General features: G+C 37.8%; 1 protein-coding gene across 2 annotated transcripts; it reads right to left on the bottom strand.

Moving 5' to 3' along the window:
• Window positions 1-2,360: 2,360 nt before the first annotated feature.
• On the bottom strand, window positions 2,361-14,193 carry prkab1a (protein kinase, AMP-activated, beta 1 non-catalytic subunit, a). 2 transcript variants are annotated; one of them, XM_080874817.1, is made up of 8 exons: window positions 14,080-14,193; window positions 12,562-12,765; window positions 12,266-12,435; window positions 11,945-12,038; window positions 11,251-11,365; window positions 10,873-11,006; window positions 10,609-10,677; window positions 2,361-4,595 (listed from the first exon to the last, which is right to left on the bottom strand). In XM_080874817.1, the coding sequence occupies exons 2-8, from the start codon at window positions 12,709-12,711 to the stop codon at window positions 4,518-4,520; spliced, it is 810 nt and encodes a 269-aa protein (XP_080730943.1). In that variant the 5' UTR covers window positions 12,712-12,765; window positions 14,080-14,193; the 3' UTR covers window positions 2,361-4,517. The 2 variants fall into 2 exon arrangements, with proteins under 2 accessions (XP_080730943.1, XP_080730944.1); XM_080874818.1 differs by having other exon boundaries at window positions 12,562-12,744; window positions 14,080-14,175.
• Between the last annotated feature and the right edge of the window lie 6,508 nt (window positions 14,194-20,701).

Below are 20,701 nucleotides of genomic sequence, written 5' to 3'. Positions count from 1 at the left end.
TAAAAAACAAAAAAAATAAAACATGACATACAGTAGATAACAAATGATGTACAGACCACTGAGTTTCAATGCAAAGTGCATTAACAGAACAATCTGTAGTGGAGAAAGCAGGAAACAGCATGTTTCAGAATTCATAACAGCAGTATTTATTTTTTGAAGAGGGGCCATATAGGATTTTTAGGATATATTTAAAGGGTAGCTGTTGATGAATATAATATTTCATGTTAAAACTTTAAAAATGTACCATATGGTTGGAACACAGGTTTTTGCCAATATTTTACACAGGTATAAAACAGCTTTCAGTATCATTCTCCATGCAGGTGTATGACTTTAAGGTGTCCTCTGAAAATGACAAATAAAATACTTTCCCAATTCTGCAGGGGCCCTAATATGACTGGAATGCAATATGCACTTTATAAATAATGACTGTGTAATGACTGCACAAAGGTCAGTCAGTTACTGAAGGTTCAGCTCTAATGATCAAAATGGCTGCAGTCATGTTATAAATTAAAACATGACGCAATATATAAATTTTAAAAACATATTCTTTAATAAATACCTTTCTTAGAATGAAAAAAAGTGCTTAAAAGGTTTGCAAATTGCAATGATTAAAATGACTACGTGAAATGGATTTATATGTCTAGCATGGTAACATCCCACAATCACCTTTATGTCAGTCCTGACAGCAAAATTAACATGAACAAATGTGACTTCGTCAAAATCAAAATAATCAGAGTCATATTTTTATGGTGATATCATGCACAGACACAAAAATTATAAAATAAAATGATGTTGGTTCAATTCACACAGCTTTAAAAAAAAAATTCAGTCCTTGACGCCCTATCAAATCAACACAACACACACAGAGCAGAAAAGCTCACACATTATAACCACAAATTTCAGGAGCAGTTGTTTAAAATCAACAAAATAATGGATCTGAAACATTATTTGAAGGAAACTGGTGCTCACAATGATCTATGCCACATCAGCTAAACCAGTAGGGAGCAACTACCTGGTGTCACTCTTGATAAAGTACATCAGTAAAAGAAGGAAGGATGTGTGTGATGGCACCTATATAAATCTACACAGATGCATACATTAGTTTATTTGGAGTACATGCCCTAAATTAAAGGCTTATTCGCTCTCTTTTTTTTTTAACTCTTGTCTAACTTTTGACTGGAATGGTCATAACCACAGCTAAGACTAGTTTTCACAACAAAACAATGTAGGAAAAAAAAAGATATATTGGTGAATAGTTGACAAAACTTATTTAATGTGCTCAGTATGATCATCGCTAAATAAATAAACAACAACATAACACAAAAACAGTTAAGCTACCACAGTGCATTTTGTCTTTCTTTGACCTCAACATTTACATTCTTGATTGTGCCGCTGTGGTTTTCTCAGCCACGAGAAAGACAAAAGCAGCGCGTACTTATCTGAGGTCTTTCAATGAGGTTTTCTCAGCATTAGTAATCATTTTGAGTCCTTACATTTTTGTCTGTTTTAATTACAAACGTGTTCATGTTCTACCACATTCTGCTAAGAAAAGATAAAGTTGAGCACTGCAAAGGGCAGTCACTGGAACAAATAGAGGCAGATTAAGTGGGAATGGAGTGACATTACCATACTAAAGAGATGCACTGTAACTGGTAATACAAATTGTGTGCATAATCTCAGAGTTGCTAACCTCTTATAATGTTTAGGTTAATCTATAACTGTCATGCAGGTTACAAGAATTTACTGAGCCAGTATTTTCAGTCACAATATAGACATGGGTGCCATCACTTTGGGCATCACTCAATGCCACTGTATATGCACTTGCCTTAATCATTCCCTTACAACCTTTGAAAACCCAAAATGTACCAAATAAAAAGGGGGAAATTACATTACACATTAGATCTTGACGAATTAAGTATTCAAGTAAAACAATCTTTACTGACATACATTGTGTAGTTTTTTCAGAACAAAACAACCTAACAACAATCAGTAAAAACCAAACTCATTAACCCTCTGGGGGCTGGATTCAAAAATCACAGCAAAGATCATAGTTACAATCATTCAAGTGTTCCCTTAATTGTCTTAGCACTATCCGGTTGTTCAGTCTGACGTCACTAGCCGTGTCTGGGTCTAAACTCCGCTGCAGGTCCATATATCAAACGATCACTATGGCATTACTGAGAGTTGAAAAACTGTCTAAAGTCTTTCATCTTTAATAAAATGATCGGCGTTCTGCTCTACCAGGTGTAACAATTGAGTTTAACATCCAGGCATCCATGAAAACGGAATTTATGACATTTAGCGGAGTTAGAAGTTAGCAGGGAGTTAGCTCGCTAGCTTCTATCTAGCATGTCCTGACTGCGGGGTTTTGGAAACAAATTAAAACGTACAGCTCTGTTATCACTTCCAGCATAAATGAAGACAGAAAACTAAACAGCAGTGACGTTTGTAGGGTTACTGAAGTTGGGCTAGCTGGTATATAATGATGTGCTACGTGACAGCTAGCGACACAGCTATGTTAGCATAATATAAACAAGCTAACTTTTTTTCCACTCGATAAAAGTTAACGTGAGTGTTCTCGGTGGTCAGGAACAAATGTAATCGCATGGCAGGATGCTGTAAAAGGACCAAACTTCAGCCAGGAGAACAACTGAGATAATCCATCCACAATACGAGGTTAGTCATTCATATACTGCTGCATGGGCTGGGCTGTAGTTACATCCTAAGGTTTTAAAAACTGAGCTTAAATAAATGATTAGCGGTAATAAAAGCCGAGGGAGGTCAACAGTGATCACTGACTGTTTTAGGAGCTTTTTGAGATCAAATAGAAGAAAATACGTAACATTAAACATGTTAACAACACAAAAGCCATATTAAACGCAGACTACTTTAGGCCCGGAAGTAGGATTCGTCGCGTCATCACTGAACAACCGGATATAGTATATATAAATTAGTAGTCATTTTGGTACTTAACAATATTTAATAAACTAATAAATACAACATTAAGAAATTAATGAAAAATAATTTACCACATTTCCTTCATTTTAGCAAAGTGTGAGAGAAGCTGTGCTTTTCTCTTTGCTGCTTTACTGTGAAATTGTTTTTAATTAATTAGAGCACAACTTTTCATTTTATTAAAATGCACTAAAAGCTTTGCAGCATGTGACGTTAACAAACAAAATGCCAAAAGACAAGCTGGCACAGACAGCACCGTCAACTGCACTTTTCTGTCATCAGCTGACTTTGCCAAATCAAAACTAATACACAGAGCACTGCAAACAAACCAACCAAGCAAACCTACTGGTGTAGGAATCATGAAATGCCTCCACTTACCCTTTACTGTTGGCTCCCTGCATGCTTTGTTAGTTCTTGCTATTAAAATGAAGCTATAGTGGGTGTTGGTGGCCAAAGATTGTATATTAAAAGGGCGATCGTGGCTCAAGAGTTGGGAGCTCGCCTTGTAATCGGAAGGTTGCCGGTTCGAGCCCCGGCTCGGACAGTCTCGGTCATTGTGTCCTTGGGCAAGACACTTCACCCGTTGCCTACTGGTGGTGGTCAGAGGGCCAGAGAAATCAGATTTTATGGAAGTAAAATAACCCTACTTTTCTACTGACTTATGACCACCGTAAACACTTTACTAATGAGTTTATGCTTTCAGTCATCTTATGTAATACTTAATTATGCTCACTTTGGAAACTGCAGTCGCATTCAGGGTAAAACTAGGGAAAAAGCAGGTTACTGTAAGAGCACTGTTGTGTATGTAATGACTAAGTGTCACAACCACCACTCGTTTGCCAGTTTAAAAAAAAAAAAAAAAAGAAATAATACTTGAAGTACCCAACATCAGGCTTCAAAACAGGTGCCCAAAAACCACGATGTTCTATATAATTGTGTGAATGTGTGAATGACTGAATGTAGTGTAAAGCGCTTTGGGGTCCTTAAGGACTAGAAAAGCGCTATACAAATGCAGGCAGGCCATTTTACTATAGTCTATGTTACGTATTAAATATTCCTATAGTAAACAGAGTAACACAGAACTGAAGTGAACACAGTGACCCCATTTACCCACCAATCCAATCCAGCTATTAGTTAGTTGCGCTGATATATGACACAAAAATCAGATGTGATGTACTGCATGGGAAAAGCAGGATCATCACTTAAACTGCCTTTTACAGCAGGCTTCCTTTAAAATAACTCTTTTCTGTCTGTTTTTCAGTAAGTGGCTGTCTAACTGAATCATTTGTTATTTGTATGTATGGCTTTTAGTGTATTACTGTAAAGCAATTACTATAACCCTCAGTCCAAATTTTTTTCTGGGAATCAAGTCAACATTTTACAAACTTAATTTGTTCCCTCGTGCTTATTCAAGGCTGCTTCTTTTGGTCAGAATGGATCTAACTGGTGAAACCTGGAAGGAATATACACTAGATTTTTTTTTTTGAAAAAAAGTGTGGCTAGCATTTTGTACACTCGGTGTACAGTTAACAACAGCTCCAAATATAGAAAAGAATGCTTCATCAGATGGGCTTATAAAGCAAGGTGGTGACATATTTCTTCTTATAGCGATGTGTTGCACTGAGTACCATCACTCCGTCCTGTGACAGAAAGACACAACACACAGGAAAAGTCAATTTAAAACCTCACGCAATGCATGCTTTCAACTAGGATGGAAACAGTAGCATCAGTCTTACCATGTACAGTTCCACCATGCTATAAGCCAGTATGGTTAAACTGTAATTGGTAGGGCTATGGCTTTTTTAAGACACACATGAAACCAGAATTGCAGCATCATGGTTGCAGGCCTCCTCCTACCAGTCAAGTAGCAGTTCACACCCAAGTCTGTTCAGACTCGCATATAAATGTAGATAAAGAAAAAAAAATGAAAGAAGAAAATACTGGCAACCGCCAGCCTCCTGGTAGACACATCTATGGTATTGATTTCAAAATCCTACGTCACCTTGTTCTGAAGTTTCTCGTATTAACAGTGTTGGGTTTATCTTGGCACAAACCCCGCTGGAACGCGAGACCAACAACTGCACGACAAACAAGGCAAGAAGGTACTGTCCGTGTTTGTGGCTTGCAAGGGAAGCCAGCCAAAGTTGAGGAAAAGATTCCTTCACCTGAACTCAACCAACTTCAACTGATTCCTTCGCTAGAGCCCTTTTTATTGTCAGCAAGCAATCATTCATGAATATGCAATTACAAATACACGTGACATTCTTAAGCAGGCATATCTGAACAACTAGTGATGGGATTTCCGGCTCTTTTTAGAGAACCAGCTCTTTCCGTTCGGCTCACTGAAAAGAGCCGGCTCTTTTGGCTCCGAACTGGCTCTTCAGGTTGATTTGTTGCTTTAATTAATTTATTATTAACAATAATATAAAATTATGCACAAAAGGAATTACTAATTACCTGCATGAATAAACTTTCTGAATCCTTTATCATCTGCAACTGAAAATAGGATGATTACTATACCTTTCTAATGTGAGGTTGTTGTCCCTGGCTCTTTCTCTGTCTTTTACATTTTACATTGTACATTTGTTCCATATTTAGAAAGTAATTCTGTAAACACTTTCTTGCTTTTAAAAACAGAATTTCCTTTTTATTTTCAAATTCTTAACATGGATAATGATGGTAACATTTCTTGGTTTACTTCAACAAGCTTCTTGGAAAAAAAATCATATAAATCAGCCCAATGTTGGAGGTACAATTGAAAATGTCACTGAAAAAACATTAACGTTAGAGAGGTGTAATGAACTAAAAACATGAGCATATAAAAACATTGTGCCAAAATAGAAAAGAATGTTACATAAAGTCAATAACTTGCTCAAATGGCTTTTTTCTTTCCAGTTGTTAGAAGTTTACCTTTGGTAATGATAACTTTTGAAGCAATTTCTTTCCTCTGTGAAACAAAGACGTGCATCACATTTTTCACAGAGGGTGGTAGTTGCATTCACCTTGCAATTTTTGCACCGACCTCGCTTTTCACATTTTACAGGCCAATGTGCAACCTCATCAGTCCGGACATCCTCTGGAACTCCAACACGAACTCTCTTGGGTGGTGGAGGTGGTGATGAGATGTTCTGTGATGGGCGCCCCCTGTGTGATTTCCAAAGGATCAGGCTTGTGGCATCTTCTGCCTGGAAGCTTCTTTGTTTCAGTGGCTTTTGGACACCAAGTAGCTTGCAGTCACGACGGTAAATCAACCATGCGTTGACAACACCGAGCATGATGGTTTGCCAGAACAGGTAGAGATACCACCTCCGTGACTTCATGTGGTACTTGTACCTTGCAATGCAGGCGTCAAGCAGGTCAATACCCCCCATGAATGTGTTGTACTCCTTCACAATGTGTGGCCTTTTGACCTCAACAAATGCCTTGCCCGATTTGCTCCAGCGACGGATTGTATCTTGAGGCTCAGTTGCACAATAGGATGAGATGAGGGTAACAGATTTGTTGTCATACCACTTCACAATAACCATGCTCTCCTCCTTATTCACCCTGGCATCAACAGATCCCCTGCCTCTCTGGGCAAGACTTTTTTTCATCTTCAAGCTGACAACCTGCTAAGCGATTTCCACGAAGTGTTCCTACAAAGTAGATCTGTCGCTGAAGAAGTGTGAGCACAAGTGGGGCTGAGGAGAAGAAGTTATCAGCAAAAACTTTGTAGTTTTGCTCAGCTGGCAGAGTTTCACACAACTTCACCACAACATCTCCTCCAATCCCAAGTAAAGTCTTCTTCCCAGTACCACCTTGATAAACAACAAAATCATGGAGCATACCAGAGGATGAGCACCAGGCCCAGATTTTCAATCCCCAGGGGTGGGGCTTTCCCTTCACATACTGCCTTATTGGGCTGTGTGTCCCCTTGAAGGGTACCATTTGCCCATCAACAGAGTTGTACTCCTCTGGGACGATATCCAGGCATTGTTTGCGAAACATTTCAAGCCATGGACGGATCTTCCAGCACTTGTCTTCTGCATCTCTGTGTAATAAATCTGTATTGTCAGTGAAATGTAGAGATCCCAACAGGGTTTGAAATCGGTTGCGGGACATGTTATCTGCTACCATAGGACACCTGGTGTCATTTTCCCAGTATGCTCGATTTCCAGGCATTTGGCATAGACCCATCCTCAGATAGAGACCAATGAGTATTTCTAGTTCTTTAACAGTGGTATTTACATTTCTCAGATGGTTGGAGTTTTGTACACTGTATAAATTTGTTTGTTCCATTAACAACAGCAGCATATCATCTGTGATGAAGTTTTTGAAGTACTCTAGTGGAGTGTGGATCTCATCTGGAGGTTTGGCACAGGGTCCCTTGAATGTGGTCTCAGGGGTTTCGAACATTTCTTTCTCCAGGAGAATTTTTGTCCTTTGATAGCTGCCTTGGGCTGCCCAGTGTCCATATGGCTTGAATGTGGCTCTGTCTCTAAATCACTTGAATCACAACTGTCTGAATCACTGGATTCACTTGATTCATCACTCTCCACGTCTTTGTGGGGGATGTAATTAGGGTCTTCAGAATCTTCATCTGAGCTACTTTCACATCCCTCATACTCACTGTCCTCTGCAGTGATAAACTCCAGCGCATCTTGAACACTATATTTTTTCTTTTTATCCATTCTACAAAAGAGTGAAAATGATAAAAAAAAATGGGGGGTAACTGAAAAACGCCTCGACAAAGCTAAAGTAAAGTTCCATCACAAATTTAGGTAATTTAAAAAATTAGTTATGCTTGAATTTAGTTAAATATGACTGAGAATTAACAACAAAGAATAAATTTACTTAAAATAACTGAATGAGCTAAACTGACTAAGCAAATGATCAGTTTTTGTCTTTTTGTGACAAATATGTCACATCAGTTTTTTTAAGAAAATTTGGAGTTTAATGCCCGATGTGACATATTTGTCACAGCGATGTTTAACAAACTGATTCTAGATCAAATTGGTTCAGAAATATTACCAAACTAGGTTACAAGGGACCTATGACATCTTATCTAAAGTTTAGAATTGCTGAATGAGTAAAAGCTTACCTTTGCAAAAAGAAAAGAAAGTTTTTAAAATTAGCACAGCGGTCTCATTAGCTAACCAGGTGGACCAAGACTTTGAAAATGGTGTCTTGAACACCCAGAGTGCCTCACTTGTCACATGACTGAATTAGTTTGTGCAGTAGACGTCACTTAGGGACTTTATTAGTTAAAAGTCAAAGTTAAACCATTATAAATAGTTTTTCTTTAAGTGTAAAGGGGCAGTGACACCAGTGTCACTGTGGGTCCTTAAGGGTTAAAATCAATCCTTTGATTTTTCTGAAAATCAACAGAGCCCCTTATAATCCCGTGTGCCTTATGTATGAATTCTGGTTGTGTTTACTGACCTTGAAACTATTTTATGTGGTACACGGCGCTCAAAAATCTGTCAAATGTTTCAGTACGACTTTGCTAAGCTACGAACCCGCACCGCTTGATGGATTGTCGGAGCATTACGGCTATCGTAGGCAGGAGCCTCACGGAGTGATACGTACTGCGCTTCAACATAATATTACCGTATTATGTGTATAACCTCTTTTTAAGTTTTGTGGATATCATACATGGTTATGCTAAGGATATGTCGGCCAATTTCCACTGGAAATACCTTTTGGTTAAACTCTTAGCAGGGAATTTACACTGTTACATTTTTATATAACTTTAATGCACATAAAAAACAGCTGCTTGTTTAAGTGAAAATACATTGATGGGGTTCTTTGCACTAATAAAGTTGTGGAGTTGTAAAGTATTTTGTCTAGTGTCAATTATATCGTCAGTTATATCGTTATCGCAAATTTTCAAATGTATATCGTGATAAATATTTTCGGTCATATCACCCTGCTCTACTAATAAGGATATGATTTTTATCAGCACACAGATGATTATATATTTCTAAGCATAAATGATTATATGTTTCTAAGCAGAAATGACAATATAGAAAATATCACCCTTACAAACAGGACTTTCAGAAAACATGACCTCTGACCTTTAAGTTGAGGTCATGTTTTCTGAAAGTCCTGTTCAGAAAACGTTTAGTAAATACACTTTTGGCATCAATTTGAAGGTGATGCGTCACCTTCTTCTCAAGTTATCACATTCACAAACTTGAAAGGGTGCCCATGGTGGGAGTCCTTCATCAAATCACCTCTTCAATAAGCTCTGACATAAAGTGACATTATTTTGAAGCATTAGATTAATAATATACATTATAAATAAAATATATCAATTAAATTGTATTACTATTGAAATGTGTCAGATATATATAGTAAATATATATATATTTTTTATATATTTAAAAGAAATGTATAAAAATAAAAGCTTGCTTTTTTTCCTTTTTTCTTTCCACAGGCCAGTAACACTGAGTCACTGACCTGGGATTGTTAGGCTGCAGACTGAATTATCCTAAACATTAACTATTAACATTAATTACTAACATCTACACTATCAGAGTGTCTGTTTGTGCAGCAGGAAACGTGGCCTCAAACCTCAGTTCTGAGAATGGTGATATGCTCACTTTTCTTCATTGCAGCCACCACATGCTCCTTTAAAGGTTACGGACACACACGATAACTCATTCACTAGCACATTTAAACACAGACACACATGGAGGTGCACAAAACACACACATAAACACACTACCTCATCCAGGAGAAGCAATACTGTCAGAACTTTTTTTTTTTGCCTCCTAACGTAACAAAGACTTCCAAGAAGACCAAGTAAAGGCTATTTTATATTATGCCTGATTTTTGTTTGACATTGCTGTACTATTTATTGTTGCATTTGATTTCAACATCTCATGAATACAATGAAAGGGTTTATTTGTTAGTTAAGTTTTAAGCTATTAAAAGCACTGCAATTTCTAGAATTGAACTGTCTGAACAGTTTGTTTTAAAGAACCTATTAAAGGACAGAAGTATTTTTTAAATCAGATTACTCAACCAAACATAAGACATAATGAAATAATGTGATGCATATTCAAGATTGTAACTTTGCAGCATTACTAATATATCAACAGTCATTAAGAAGATGAGAAATTACAATTAGTAAAGTTTCAACAGAGCCACTTAGATTGTCCCCAAAATGCAAGTTTTTCTCACAGGTCACACTAGTGAACATAAAGTCATTAAAAAATGTGTTTAAGCTAAATACAGCAACATTTTATCTGCTTCATGTACAACTACTTAACTACATTACAAGAGAAACCAAATGGAAAAAAGTGAATATCTGACCACCCACTACCTGAAATGGAAAATACACATAGTTGTTTTCCACTCCTTTTTTTTGTTGACATGCAGACATTTGCTGTGGCTATCTTGAAATGCAAGTAAAGTTTGTTTTTCCTGTCAGAGAGTTGAAAGAAGGAGAATTATCTGTCCTTCATCTGTTCTTCTGTCCCATTTATCAGCCTTTTTGGCAATGCATAGATTCAATCTGCTGTGCCAACAACGTGCAAGCTTGCTAAAAGCAAAAGCATCAGCAGCGCACACTTTCTGTTAAAATGCTTACAAAGCCGATCAAGTTTTCTCACACGCTACCGAAAAACATCAAACACAAAAATCTTAAAAGTCACCCTGAAACCTTACCTTAATGGAAAGTGCATAGAGGTGGTTGAGCATGACATGGTTGGGTTCTGGGAGCAGTGCAGGGTCACACTGAAACAATGACAAACAAAACAACAACATTTAAAATAAATGATCTGTATTATTTATTCTTGTGGATGCATTTTTTTTTTTTTCACAATTTTGTTGTACGTGTACAATGACAATAAAGGGCTATTCTATTTTTATGAAATGCAGGCAGGGGAAAGTGGGAATAAGCCAAATTCATCTCAGATTACAGCTACTTACAGAAATCCCAGTGTCTTTGTTAAGGATGACCTGTAGAAGGTGAGGTGGAAGAATGGGTGGAGATTTTAACTTCTCTTCCTGTTTAGGGACATAAGCATCCTGATGATATGGCCCAGGAGGAGAGCTAGAAAGGTCTGAGGGGGGGGGGGGGGAAAGGGGGGGAAACAGTATGACAAGAACATTAAATTATTTTCAAACCTATAGATTTTAACAGCAATGTTGAAATCCATTAAAAAAGGCAGGAACAAAAAAAGTTGGTCTTTAAAATGAATGAAGATTCTTTTTGAACACTTTTATACCCCTGCTTTCCAGACATGTAGTCTGGATCAGTAAATGTTTAAAAAAAAGCACAGATAAACAGTGGCTGTCAGCACTCACCTGACATGTCAGAGCATTTCTGCGAATCCACCATTAGCGCATCAAAAACCTCAAAGTCAGTCTTCTTTACCTGAATGATATTGTTGACTGTGCCTAGCTGACTGGTTACAACAGGCTGTTAGGAAACAGGAGACAATAAAACTCACAAATAAAGCTCAAAAGTATAGACCAAAAAGACATACTTTATATAATAGCAGGCCAGTGTTTGCTTTAACAAGCATCATGATGTGAAGCAAACCACTTAAGCCTCTTAAACTAATGTCCACTCATGACTACTCTACCTCTAGTCATGGCCCTCCACTGCACCATTTGTCCTGATTACCATATGTGTGTGCTAATATTTTATACACTTGTTACTATATTTCTGAAGAGAGAAAAAAAGATGTTTATTGTTAAAGCATGACATCAGATAAGGTGACTCAGATACATGCCTGCAGTCAGTCATGAAGCCAGCTCATCATAACCTACACTAGTGGCCTTAATACACTCACAAGTTATTACTCATAATGTAATGATAATATTAATGCATTAGTGAATATATGCTTTTGTCTACCCAGACTTTACAGGAATGGCAGAGCTGCAGTGCCTTTAAAAACTGAAACTGCTGCAGATTTTGTGTTGAGGTCTAGGTAAGTAAAGTAAAATATGCTTGTTTGACAACAGGTCATAAATGACTGTGAGAGTAACGGCTTACCTCAGCTGGGTCGTGGGTCCACTGACCATCCACGTAAAATTTGTACTGATGCTCCCCCTCAGGTAGATCGACAATTGCCACAAAGGTGTTCTGACTTTGATAGATCACAAACAAAAGAAAAGAAAACATTTGGCACACAGGTAAGTTAAACCAGCGATTAACAAAGAAGAAGAACTCACATTCTTGGCTTGTTCTAGTAAACCTTTCTCATATGCAAATAGGAATAAAAGAAATCTGTTAAAACTCGAGTTTAAATCTCAAAAGATAAACAGCCAGAAATTCAACCTGAAAAACATGTTCAGATTTATAACATGCTCTCACCTTCTAATAAGGGGAATTTTGTTGGTCCAGTTGTTGAAGGATCCAGAGAGGTAGACCTCCTTTCCATCTCCTTTCCAGCGAAAGACTGTCGGCCGTTCCAGAGTTGGTGCTTTGTCATCTGATTCTAAGTCTTGCTGCCAAGCAAGGAACTCCTCTTTCTCTAAGGGTGCCTTAAATGCACATCATACACAAGAATATTATTTATCAACAAGGATTAGAGTTTGAAGAGATCTACAGGGCCAAGAAGGCTATAAATTCTACCTGATATGCACCTCTAAGAGAGCAGCCCAATTTACCTTTATGTCCTCTCCATGAAAAATATCAGCATCCTCTGGGCTATCCATGAGGATTTTTGGCCTCTCGCCCTCTTTGATACCTCGGCTGTCCCTCCGCTGCGCCTTCTCACCGTGGCCCATTGCAGCCCTCTCACTGCTTGTATTCCCCATGGCTTTGTCTTCTTGCAGGCTGTTACAAGGTCACTGCAAGTAGAGTTGATTCAGCTGTGTAAAGAAAGCCGTAAAGTCAGAAGAGACTACATAACACCTTACAGATTTATTTATAACTGCTAAAGGCTTACTGGTTAAAATGTTGCTTTTTAGGCCTGCAACTGTCAAAAGAGACATTTTAGGTACCAATGCTATTTATAGTGACTTCTGCAGTAGAACAAGCTGAATCATGTGGGCAGACTACAACTTTTCCATTTCTAAGTGTATCATACTGAACAACTATGAGTTCCTTTATTGACTCCAAAACAATCCCTGGGACGTTAATACCAGATATCTTGTATATGTTTCAGTGTCAACTGTCTTGTTATGTTAGTTTAAATGTGATCCAAATAAAACACGTCTTTCAGCATGATACCTATTTCCTCTAAAGGATGGGTGTATTTGTTTGAGTATACCATTCTCTCTGGAATACATTTACATTACTGCAGGTCATTTATAGGCCTATAAATATAACGCTGTTCCTTACACTTTTAGCTTACACTCAGTTATCTGCAATATAAAAATACAATTACAGAACAAAAACAATTTTCTAGCCAACACTCTGACCACACTTTGTTGTTCTTTTACTTATAGAACAATATCACGGAATCTGCACTGCCTGCTCTGTCAGTACACACAAGTAAAGGTAAGACAACCTTTTTAAAAGAACAGCAGAAACCATAGTTACAGTAATGGATTACTTATTATTGACCTCATAATGTTATACAATGAAATAAAACTCTACCTGAAACACTCCCACAAGTGACACTGGAGGTTTTAAAGTCAAATGATGTTTTACTGTTATGATATCTGCCAGTTTATTTTACTTTAGAAAAAGTATGAAACTGTATTTGGAAATACCACTGAATGGGAGTGTTACTGGAATATTCTAGTACCCTGCAACATGAAAACATTCCCATTTCAGTTTCCTTAGAATAACTTGGCTATTTTTGGTTATATGATGATATTTATGGAAGACGATGTCAAACAGGTGTGTACACATGTATGCGCAGCGTGTTTAGATCTTATCAGCACTGTGTTTACATACTAGCATCAAAGGTTGTGACATGCCTGCGGTTATGTTAGCTCATCTTAACGTCTAAGCTCCATTCCAACTTCCTGTGGCCTCATACTCTAAATTATACCAAATAAACACGAGGCTGTTGTAAGACACATGAAATAGAAGCTATGAAATACAGCGTTACTAAAGCTAACATTGGGTAACCTACTAGCATATGTAGCCCAAACATGCTATCTGCTTCGACTTAAAAGGTGACACCAACTAATAAATACAAACACCGACAAGAAACGTAGGGTTGTTTTGTTTACCTGAGAAACGTTTGCCGTCGTAGATATCGATGTCGACCTGTCAACTACCTTCCATCCCGCACGAAAACAAAAACATTTGATCCTTCTAGCAGAATCCGGCCCCTGTTGCGCATGCGCACTTTATCCAAATGCAAAATATTAATGCACCCTGACCTCGTGAAAAGCAAAATATTATCCGTCACTACTACCGTCGTTTATTGTCTCATAAACTACTCTTATCCATAATAAATCTTTTGGTTTAATGTTCGACTATTATAACCTTTTACAATTTAATTCTCTATAATGACAGACGTAATGTCACGTACTCAACACTAGATGGAAGAGTGGGTCAAGTAGCCTGCAATGTGGGTCAGTACAATGGATATAGAGTTGTGTTTAATGAGCCAATAGAAGCATGAGACTTTTTTTCTTTAATACAGTTTAATGAAAATGTGCAACATTTGCTATATTTAAAATGCATATAGCAATCCTTCAAATCCATAGAAAAACACTTCTTTCAGCTTTGATGATCCGCAGACTACCTGCCTCCAACTTGACCTATCCCTGGCATCCTTTGATATGACAACCCTCTGCATAGTCACCTTCACTACATCCATGAATCTTCTCTGTGGTCTTCCTCTTTTCCTCTGGCTTGGCAGCTACATATTTAACATCATTTGCCTATTATATTCTCATATCCCTCCTGTGCACATATCCAAACACAGACTAAGCCTGAACTGTACTCATTTCTAATCCTTTCCATTCTGGTCACTCCAAATGGAAATCTTATCATCTTCAACTCTGCCAAGTCCAGCTTTGCCTCCTGTCTTTTTGTCAGTGTCATAATCTCCAATCCATACATAAACATAAATATAGATGCAGATACTGATAGAATATGTTAATAGTTCTAAATATGATATGCTTATACATTGTGTTTCATACCACCAGTTAGGCTAATGATGTCTTGCAGCCAGTGACAGTGCTTTGGGAAAATTTAGACTGCTGGTATAACAAAAACACAGCAGCTTTATCCTATCCCTGATATCTAATATGAATGTGTTCCTTGGTATAATTGCCTTTAACACATTTCACAAATGTAATATGAGGAATCAGATCCAGCTGTGAGAATGCCTAATACGGTCACCTAAATAATTGTTTGAATTCAAAGCCATGCTTCTGTGATGATTAAAGTATCAATGCCCTGTAGAGATAAAGAGATAGAGACGAAGCAGCAAATCACCAGTCCTTGTAAGGCAGCCCGATCTAACTGTTGGACAGTGTGAAAACTCATTAGGTTGCTGTGGTGGCAAGCACCCTGAGCAGTACTGTGGTGTCTGTGTGCCTGGTAATAAAAGAAAAAGCAGGGAAAGAGAAGGTGCAATTAATAAGATCAAAAAGTATTCAGATTTAGCTTTAGTAAAGTGCATTTATTATAAGTCATACAGTAACAGCACACTGTGTTGCTACTTGTAACACAGCAAATAGATTGTCATTATTTTTATTAACTACACATTTTTATGTTCTGTTACTTCGGCAATACAAGTGGAACATTTAACAGCAAATGCAATACTTTTTGCTATTAGTGTTCGCTCCCTGTCTGTTGTTATTGCACCTCATGGGGTACATTTCTGTTACAGTATCTCCTGTTAGCAGTCACACAAAACTGCAGCAAAAGCTTAAAAAAAATCATTTGATGTTTGTTTGTCCCCTCACCAACATTCCCTGACTTTATCAACTCATTTTTCTCAAAGTTTGACAGAGATTTAAAAGAGTTAACGATGTCTACCCCCAATGGCACAACAGCATCCTCGAGACACAGGAGGCAGAGAAAGCTGTGCAGCCTTTTGGCACATAATGAGCAGCTAAGGCTCTGTTTTTTTTTAATGTCCAGTAGAGATGTTTGAGCTGAGGGGAGGTGGGATTTCGCTGGACCGTTTTAAAAGAGAAGAATTTACATTTTCACAAGGCCCTCTTATCTGCGCATGTTACAGCAGGCACAGCCCCAAATTACATCCATGGCCAGCCACACTTGACTGCATCACACAGATGTCGATCCACATGGGGTGTTCAATTACAGAGATTTAATTTTTCCCTTCACAGCTTATGCCTTGTTATAGCCAGCTTTTGTTGTTTTTTCTTCAACTTTATTTTTTAGAGATGCCAAAACAAAAAAAAGCATGAGCCAAAATTTTAAATGCATATTTTTGTGCAGTGGACAAATGCAACACTTTCACTGAGTACATTGAATCAAATTAGCTCAAGAGAAAAAAAAAAGAAAAGAAAAATTAAAAAAGAGCAATGGCTGTACTTCCTGGAACCAGACGACTGTAATTGGCTCATGTCAGTTGCAGAGACCGAGTTGGCTCCAAGGAAAAAGTTGGCTGTGCTGGTGGAAGTAGGATGTGAATTATTTGCTTACACGCGGAGGATGATCTAAAAATGGCATTGGAGAAATAGAGTTGGATGGCAAGTATCCCCACTGAGGTCTTGTCTTGTTTTTTAGTGAGACTGGAGTGGCTTGTGTCTGTATTCCCATGTATGCAGATGACCTTCAAATCAAACTCTACGATAAGGCATTGCCACTGACACTCATTATCACCAGAAAAATTTAACCTAATAGTTGCCAATCTGGAACTCACTGCCTATTTAGAAATCCTGCATTGGCACTCAAACCAGTCTGTGAACTCCATGAAGAAACTGTGCGCTGACATTTTACTGCAGCTCTCCTCTGGCTCTGCCTCCCCAGAGCTATGACCGCACTGCCACACTTGTTTACCATTACTCATCCCTGCTGAGTGAAGCCATCACACAACAGCAGCCGTCCGCATCACAGCACCTCTGCCAGCAGCTGGCCCTGTTACACTCCTTGTAGGACACGCCAGATAACCTTTGTACAGAGCTCCTCTGGATCACACATGGGGAGAGATGACTCAAAAGAAAAAAAAAACCCAAAAACGGTTGTTTCTTTGATACTCTTACAGGCTCACATCTGTGCATAACACATTTGGCACACTTGTAGACTAGTAAGCAAAGACTACTTTTATTAAAGCGCTAACATTCAAACATGATGGCATAGAATCATCTCACTATTATTAACTGAAAGGTAAAGCTCTGTTCCAACAACATTATTTGTTTTCTGTTGAAGATGTACTTTAAAAAAAAAAGATCATAAATACAGTATAGAGGTTACTGGGGACACTGAAATCAAACAAAAGTCAACTGTGCAGTTGCTGGAGACAGTTAGGAACAAATTAATGCACCATCAAAATGTATTTATTTATTTATGGAAGCAAAATTTGGAAGTGACGATAGTTCCCATGCTTATGACAACAGAGCCCTTCACATGTAATTCACTGACTTTTTTCATAATGCACTTAGGAAAAGGCCATGGTTTATCTACTGTAGACAGAATTGGATTACTGGTTATTTTTATTGATTGAAACTATAACAAAAATGGAAAATACAAAAAAAAACCAAAAAAAAAAAACCCCAAAAAACAGTCATCTCCCTATAAAACAGAACAGTTTGGATTTCTAAGATGTAATAGCTTAGTTTGCATGTTTTACATTCTTGGATTAATTGATTGGTAAATTGGCCATGCATCCTGTCATCATTTGTTTTGGTCTAAGAAAAGTTTAACTTGACTGACAATGGGTGAAAAGCAAGATAGTCCCTGAACAGGCAGCAGGGCAGACCACTACAATGCACTTTTATTTATTTATACTTCTTCTGCTTCTACTCAATATGACACTGATTAAAGGAGAAATAGATATTTTTATACCACTCACTGCTTCGAGTTGCTGTTTCATGCTTAAGGCTCCGAAAAATTAAGATTGTTGAAAAGTTGTTTGAAAAGAGCTTAGTGAAGTCAGAATTTCTGCTTTGCTTTCAGTTCTTTTCAAACAACTTTTCAACAATCTTAATTTTTCGGAGCCTTTGTTTCAGCAGAAAAAAAAAGTACTCAGTCATAAGCTGAATATCCCAAATGATGCAAAGTCCACACAAGGGGGCTTCAAACAGTCTTTCTCATTAGCACATTAATTTATGAGGCTATTTAGGCGGGATAACCTTGAATTAATTCAGAGCTCAAGTTTCACATTTGACTCAGCATTTAATGCAGCAATTAGCCTGGTCAAGAAGATCATCATTGAATCTGTTATGAAACAATTACATAACATCCTCATCTAAATGATTTCACTCCCACGCTCGCTCGCTCTCCGTTTTGCCTTTTCTCTCTTTCTACTACTTGTGTGTTTGTCACCTACAGTTAGTTTGAACAGTCTGACCTTCAGTCTGACCTTCAGTTTAACATCTGGTAGATGTAACTGCTGAACTCTGTTCTATTACTAACAGATAAAAGTAAAAAGCCTGAGAGCAACTGGGGAGCTATAGGGTCCGACAACTATTTCACTGTATATTTTCCCTTCTCTATTTTTACCACCTTTACTTTCTGAGGCAAATTATACTCTTTTCAATCAATATATGGAAAGTCGCTTAGCACAAAGATGGTATAACCTCTTGTAGGTATGAGAGAGTGTTGTTTTAATTTTAATTGTGTGTAGGTGAAAGTTCCAGTGGTCACACACTTAAAAGCAACACTTAGTTTCAAACTGCTCCATGAAGGGCCACTTCTGAATGTTCTACCTTCTTGACCTCCATGCTGTATATTGAGATTTTATGGTTGAGGTTTTCAGGGAAAGCCTCTTTATACTCCATGAAATGTGTAATCTTCGCAGTCATAGCTTTGTTGATGTTGCAGCAATTCTATCCCGTCATGCTGTCTGCTTCAGCTGCTTGGAAAAAGAGTGCATGAGGCAATCAAACAGAGTCTGATAAGTGAATTTTAAACAAGTGTAAATTCAGTGCTACTCTATTGCTATGTTACGCTTGTCAAGCTTTTCATTCTACCATTGCACAACAATGGCCATTCAATTTCACACAGAAGCAAACAAAAGCAGTCTCATTTCTCACCAACAGCAATGGATGCTGTCAGATGCAAACGTGTCTGAAGCATGCAAATTGTTGGGGTTTTTTTTCAGCAAATGCAACTAGTTAGCATAAGTTACACTGGCCCTAAGAGTTGATCAAATATTGTGTCATTATAGGTCTGGTTTCAGATAAATCCCAGATGTCACATCGCACATTACATTATACTAAAAGAATGAGAAAGCTACCAGTTCCAAATCAAACATTAATACAACATTGGTAAAGTAGTAGTGGTAGTAGTTTTTCCCCTTTTTAGATAATCCTTGGATGATTTGGAAGCTTATGAACAATACAGAATTTTGAGTTTGATTTGCATGTAGTGTGTTTAACTGTGCCAGTAAAGGGCTATTTCAAAATGAGAAATAGGCTTGTCATGGAGTTTATACTCATTTCCTGATGCCGTTTCAAGCTGCACTTTCAAAACAGTTCTGTAGTAGTGAAGTGATCTCACTCCAGAGCTGAAGAGTTAACAGCTGAACCGATTTTACAGATTAGAGTTCTATATTATGGAGTCACTGCCAGTGAAATGTGATCCAACAGACAGAGGGCAACGCCTTGTATGCTTCTTTAATGTTTGTGTAAATTTGGACCAGATTTTTATTTTTTGCCTCTGGTCAGAAAGTTCACATTTTTGTAGTGGTTAGCCAAAACAGTTTGTACATCTGTGTGGTTGAGGTCTGTGTTCCTTCCGGGTAAGGATTGGATTGAGATCTGGTAACTGGAGGCCATTTGAGTACAATAAACTCAGTCATCTTCAAGAAACCAAGTCTGAGATGAATAGACTTGGCTTGTTATCCTGCTAGAAATGGCCATCAGAAGAAGGGTAGACTGTTATAAAGGGACAGGCAGGCAGGCAGTATTCTTTAAACCAGGGGTAGGCAACTCCAGGTCTCGAGTGGCGGTGTCCTGCAGGTTTTAGATGCGTCCTTGATCCAACACGGCTGATTTAAATGGCTAAATTACCTCCAACCTGTCTTGAAGTTCTCCAGAGGCCTGTTAATGAACTAATCATTTGATTCAGGTGTGTTGACAAAGGGTGATATCTAAAACCGGCACTTGAGGCCTGGAGTTGCCTACCCCTGCTTTAAACAATACTCAGTTGGTATTAAGGGGCACAATTTGTGCTTAAAGAATACCCCACCCCATTACACTACCAGATGCATCCTGAACAATTGATAAAAGGCAGAACAAATCCCTGGTTTTATGTTTTTATGCCAAAAATTCTACCATCCAAATGTGGCAGCAGAAATCAAGACTCAAAAGTTCCATCTTTTCCAATTTTCTATTGTCCAATTTAAGCAAAACTGCAAATTGTAGCCAGTTTCCAGTTGTTAGCTGACAGGAGTGGCACCAGTGTGGTCTTCTGTCGCTGTAGCCAGTCTGTGTCAAGGTTTGATATGTTGTGCATTCATTGATGCTCATCGGTATACCACTGGTTACGGTAACCTTCCTGTCAGACATGGTCATACAGTTTTATTTTAGGTTTATTTTTATTAATTTTTCCAATTAATATTTGATCTTTGATTTGAGCCTCATGCCCATTCCATTTAATTTAGTTTTAAAATGAAAAAAAAAACCTAAATCTGTAAAGTTTTAATTATATTTGCTGATACTTTGAAAACAAAGAGTCTCAATATTGCAAATACTATGCAAGCAT

The sequence above is a fragment of the Rhamphochromis sp. 'chilingali' genome (genome assembly GCF_963969265.1).
Source record: "Rhamphochromis sp. 'chilingali' genome assembly, chromosome: 2".
NCBI lineage: Eukaryota > Metazoa > Chordata > Actinopteri > Cichliformes > Cichlidae > Rhamphochromis > Rhamphochromis sp. 'chilingali'.
This window is presented reverse-complemented; position numbering and strand designations above follow the sequence as displayed.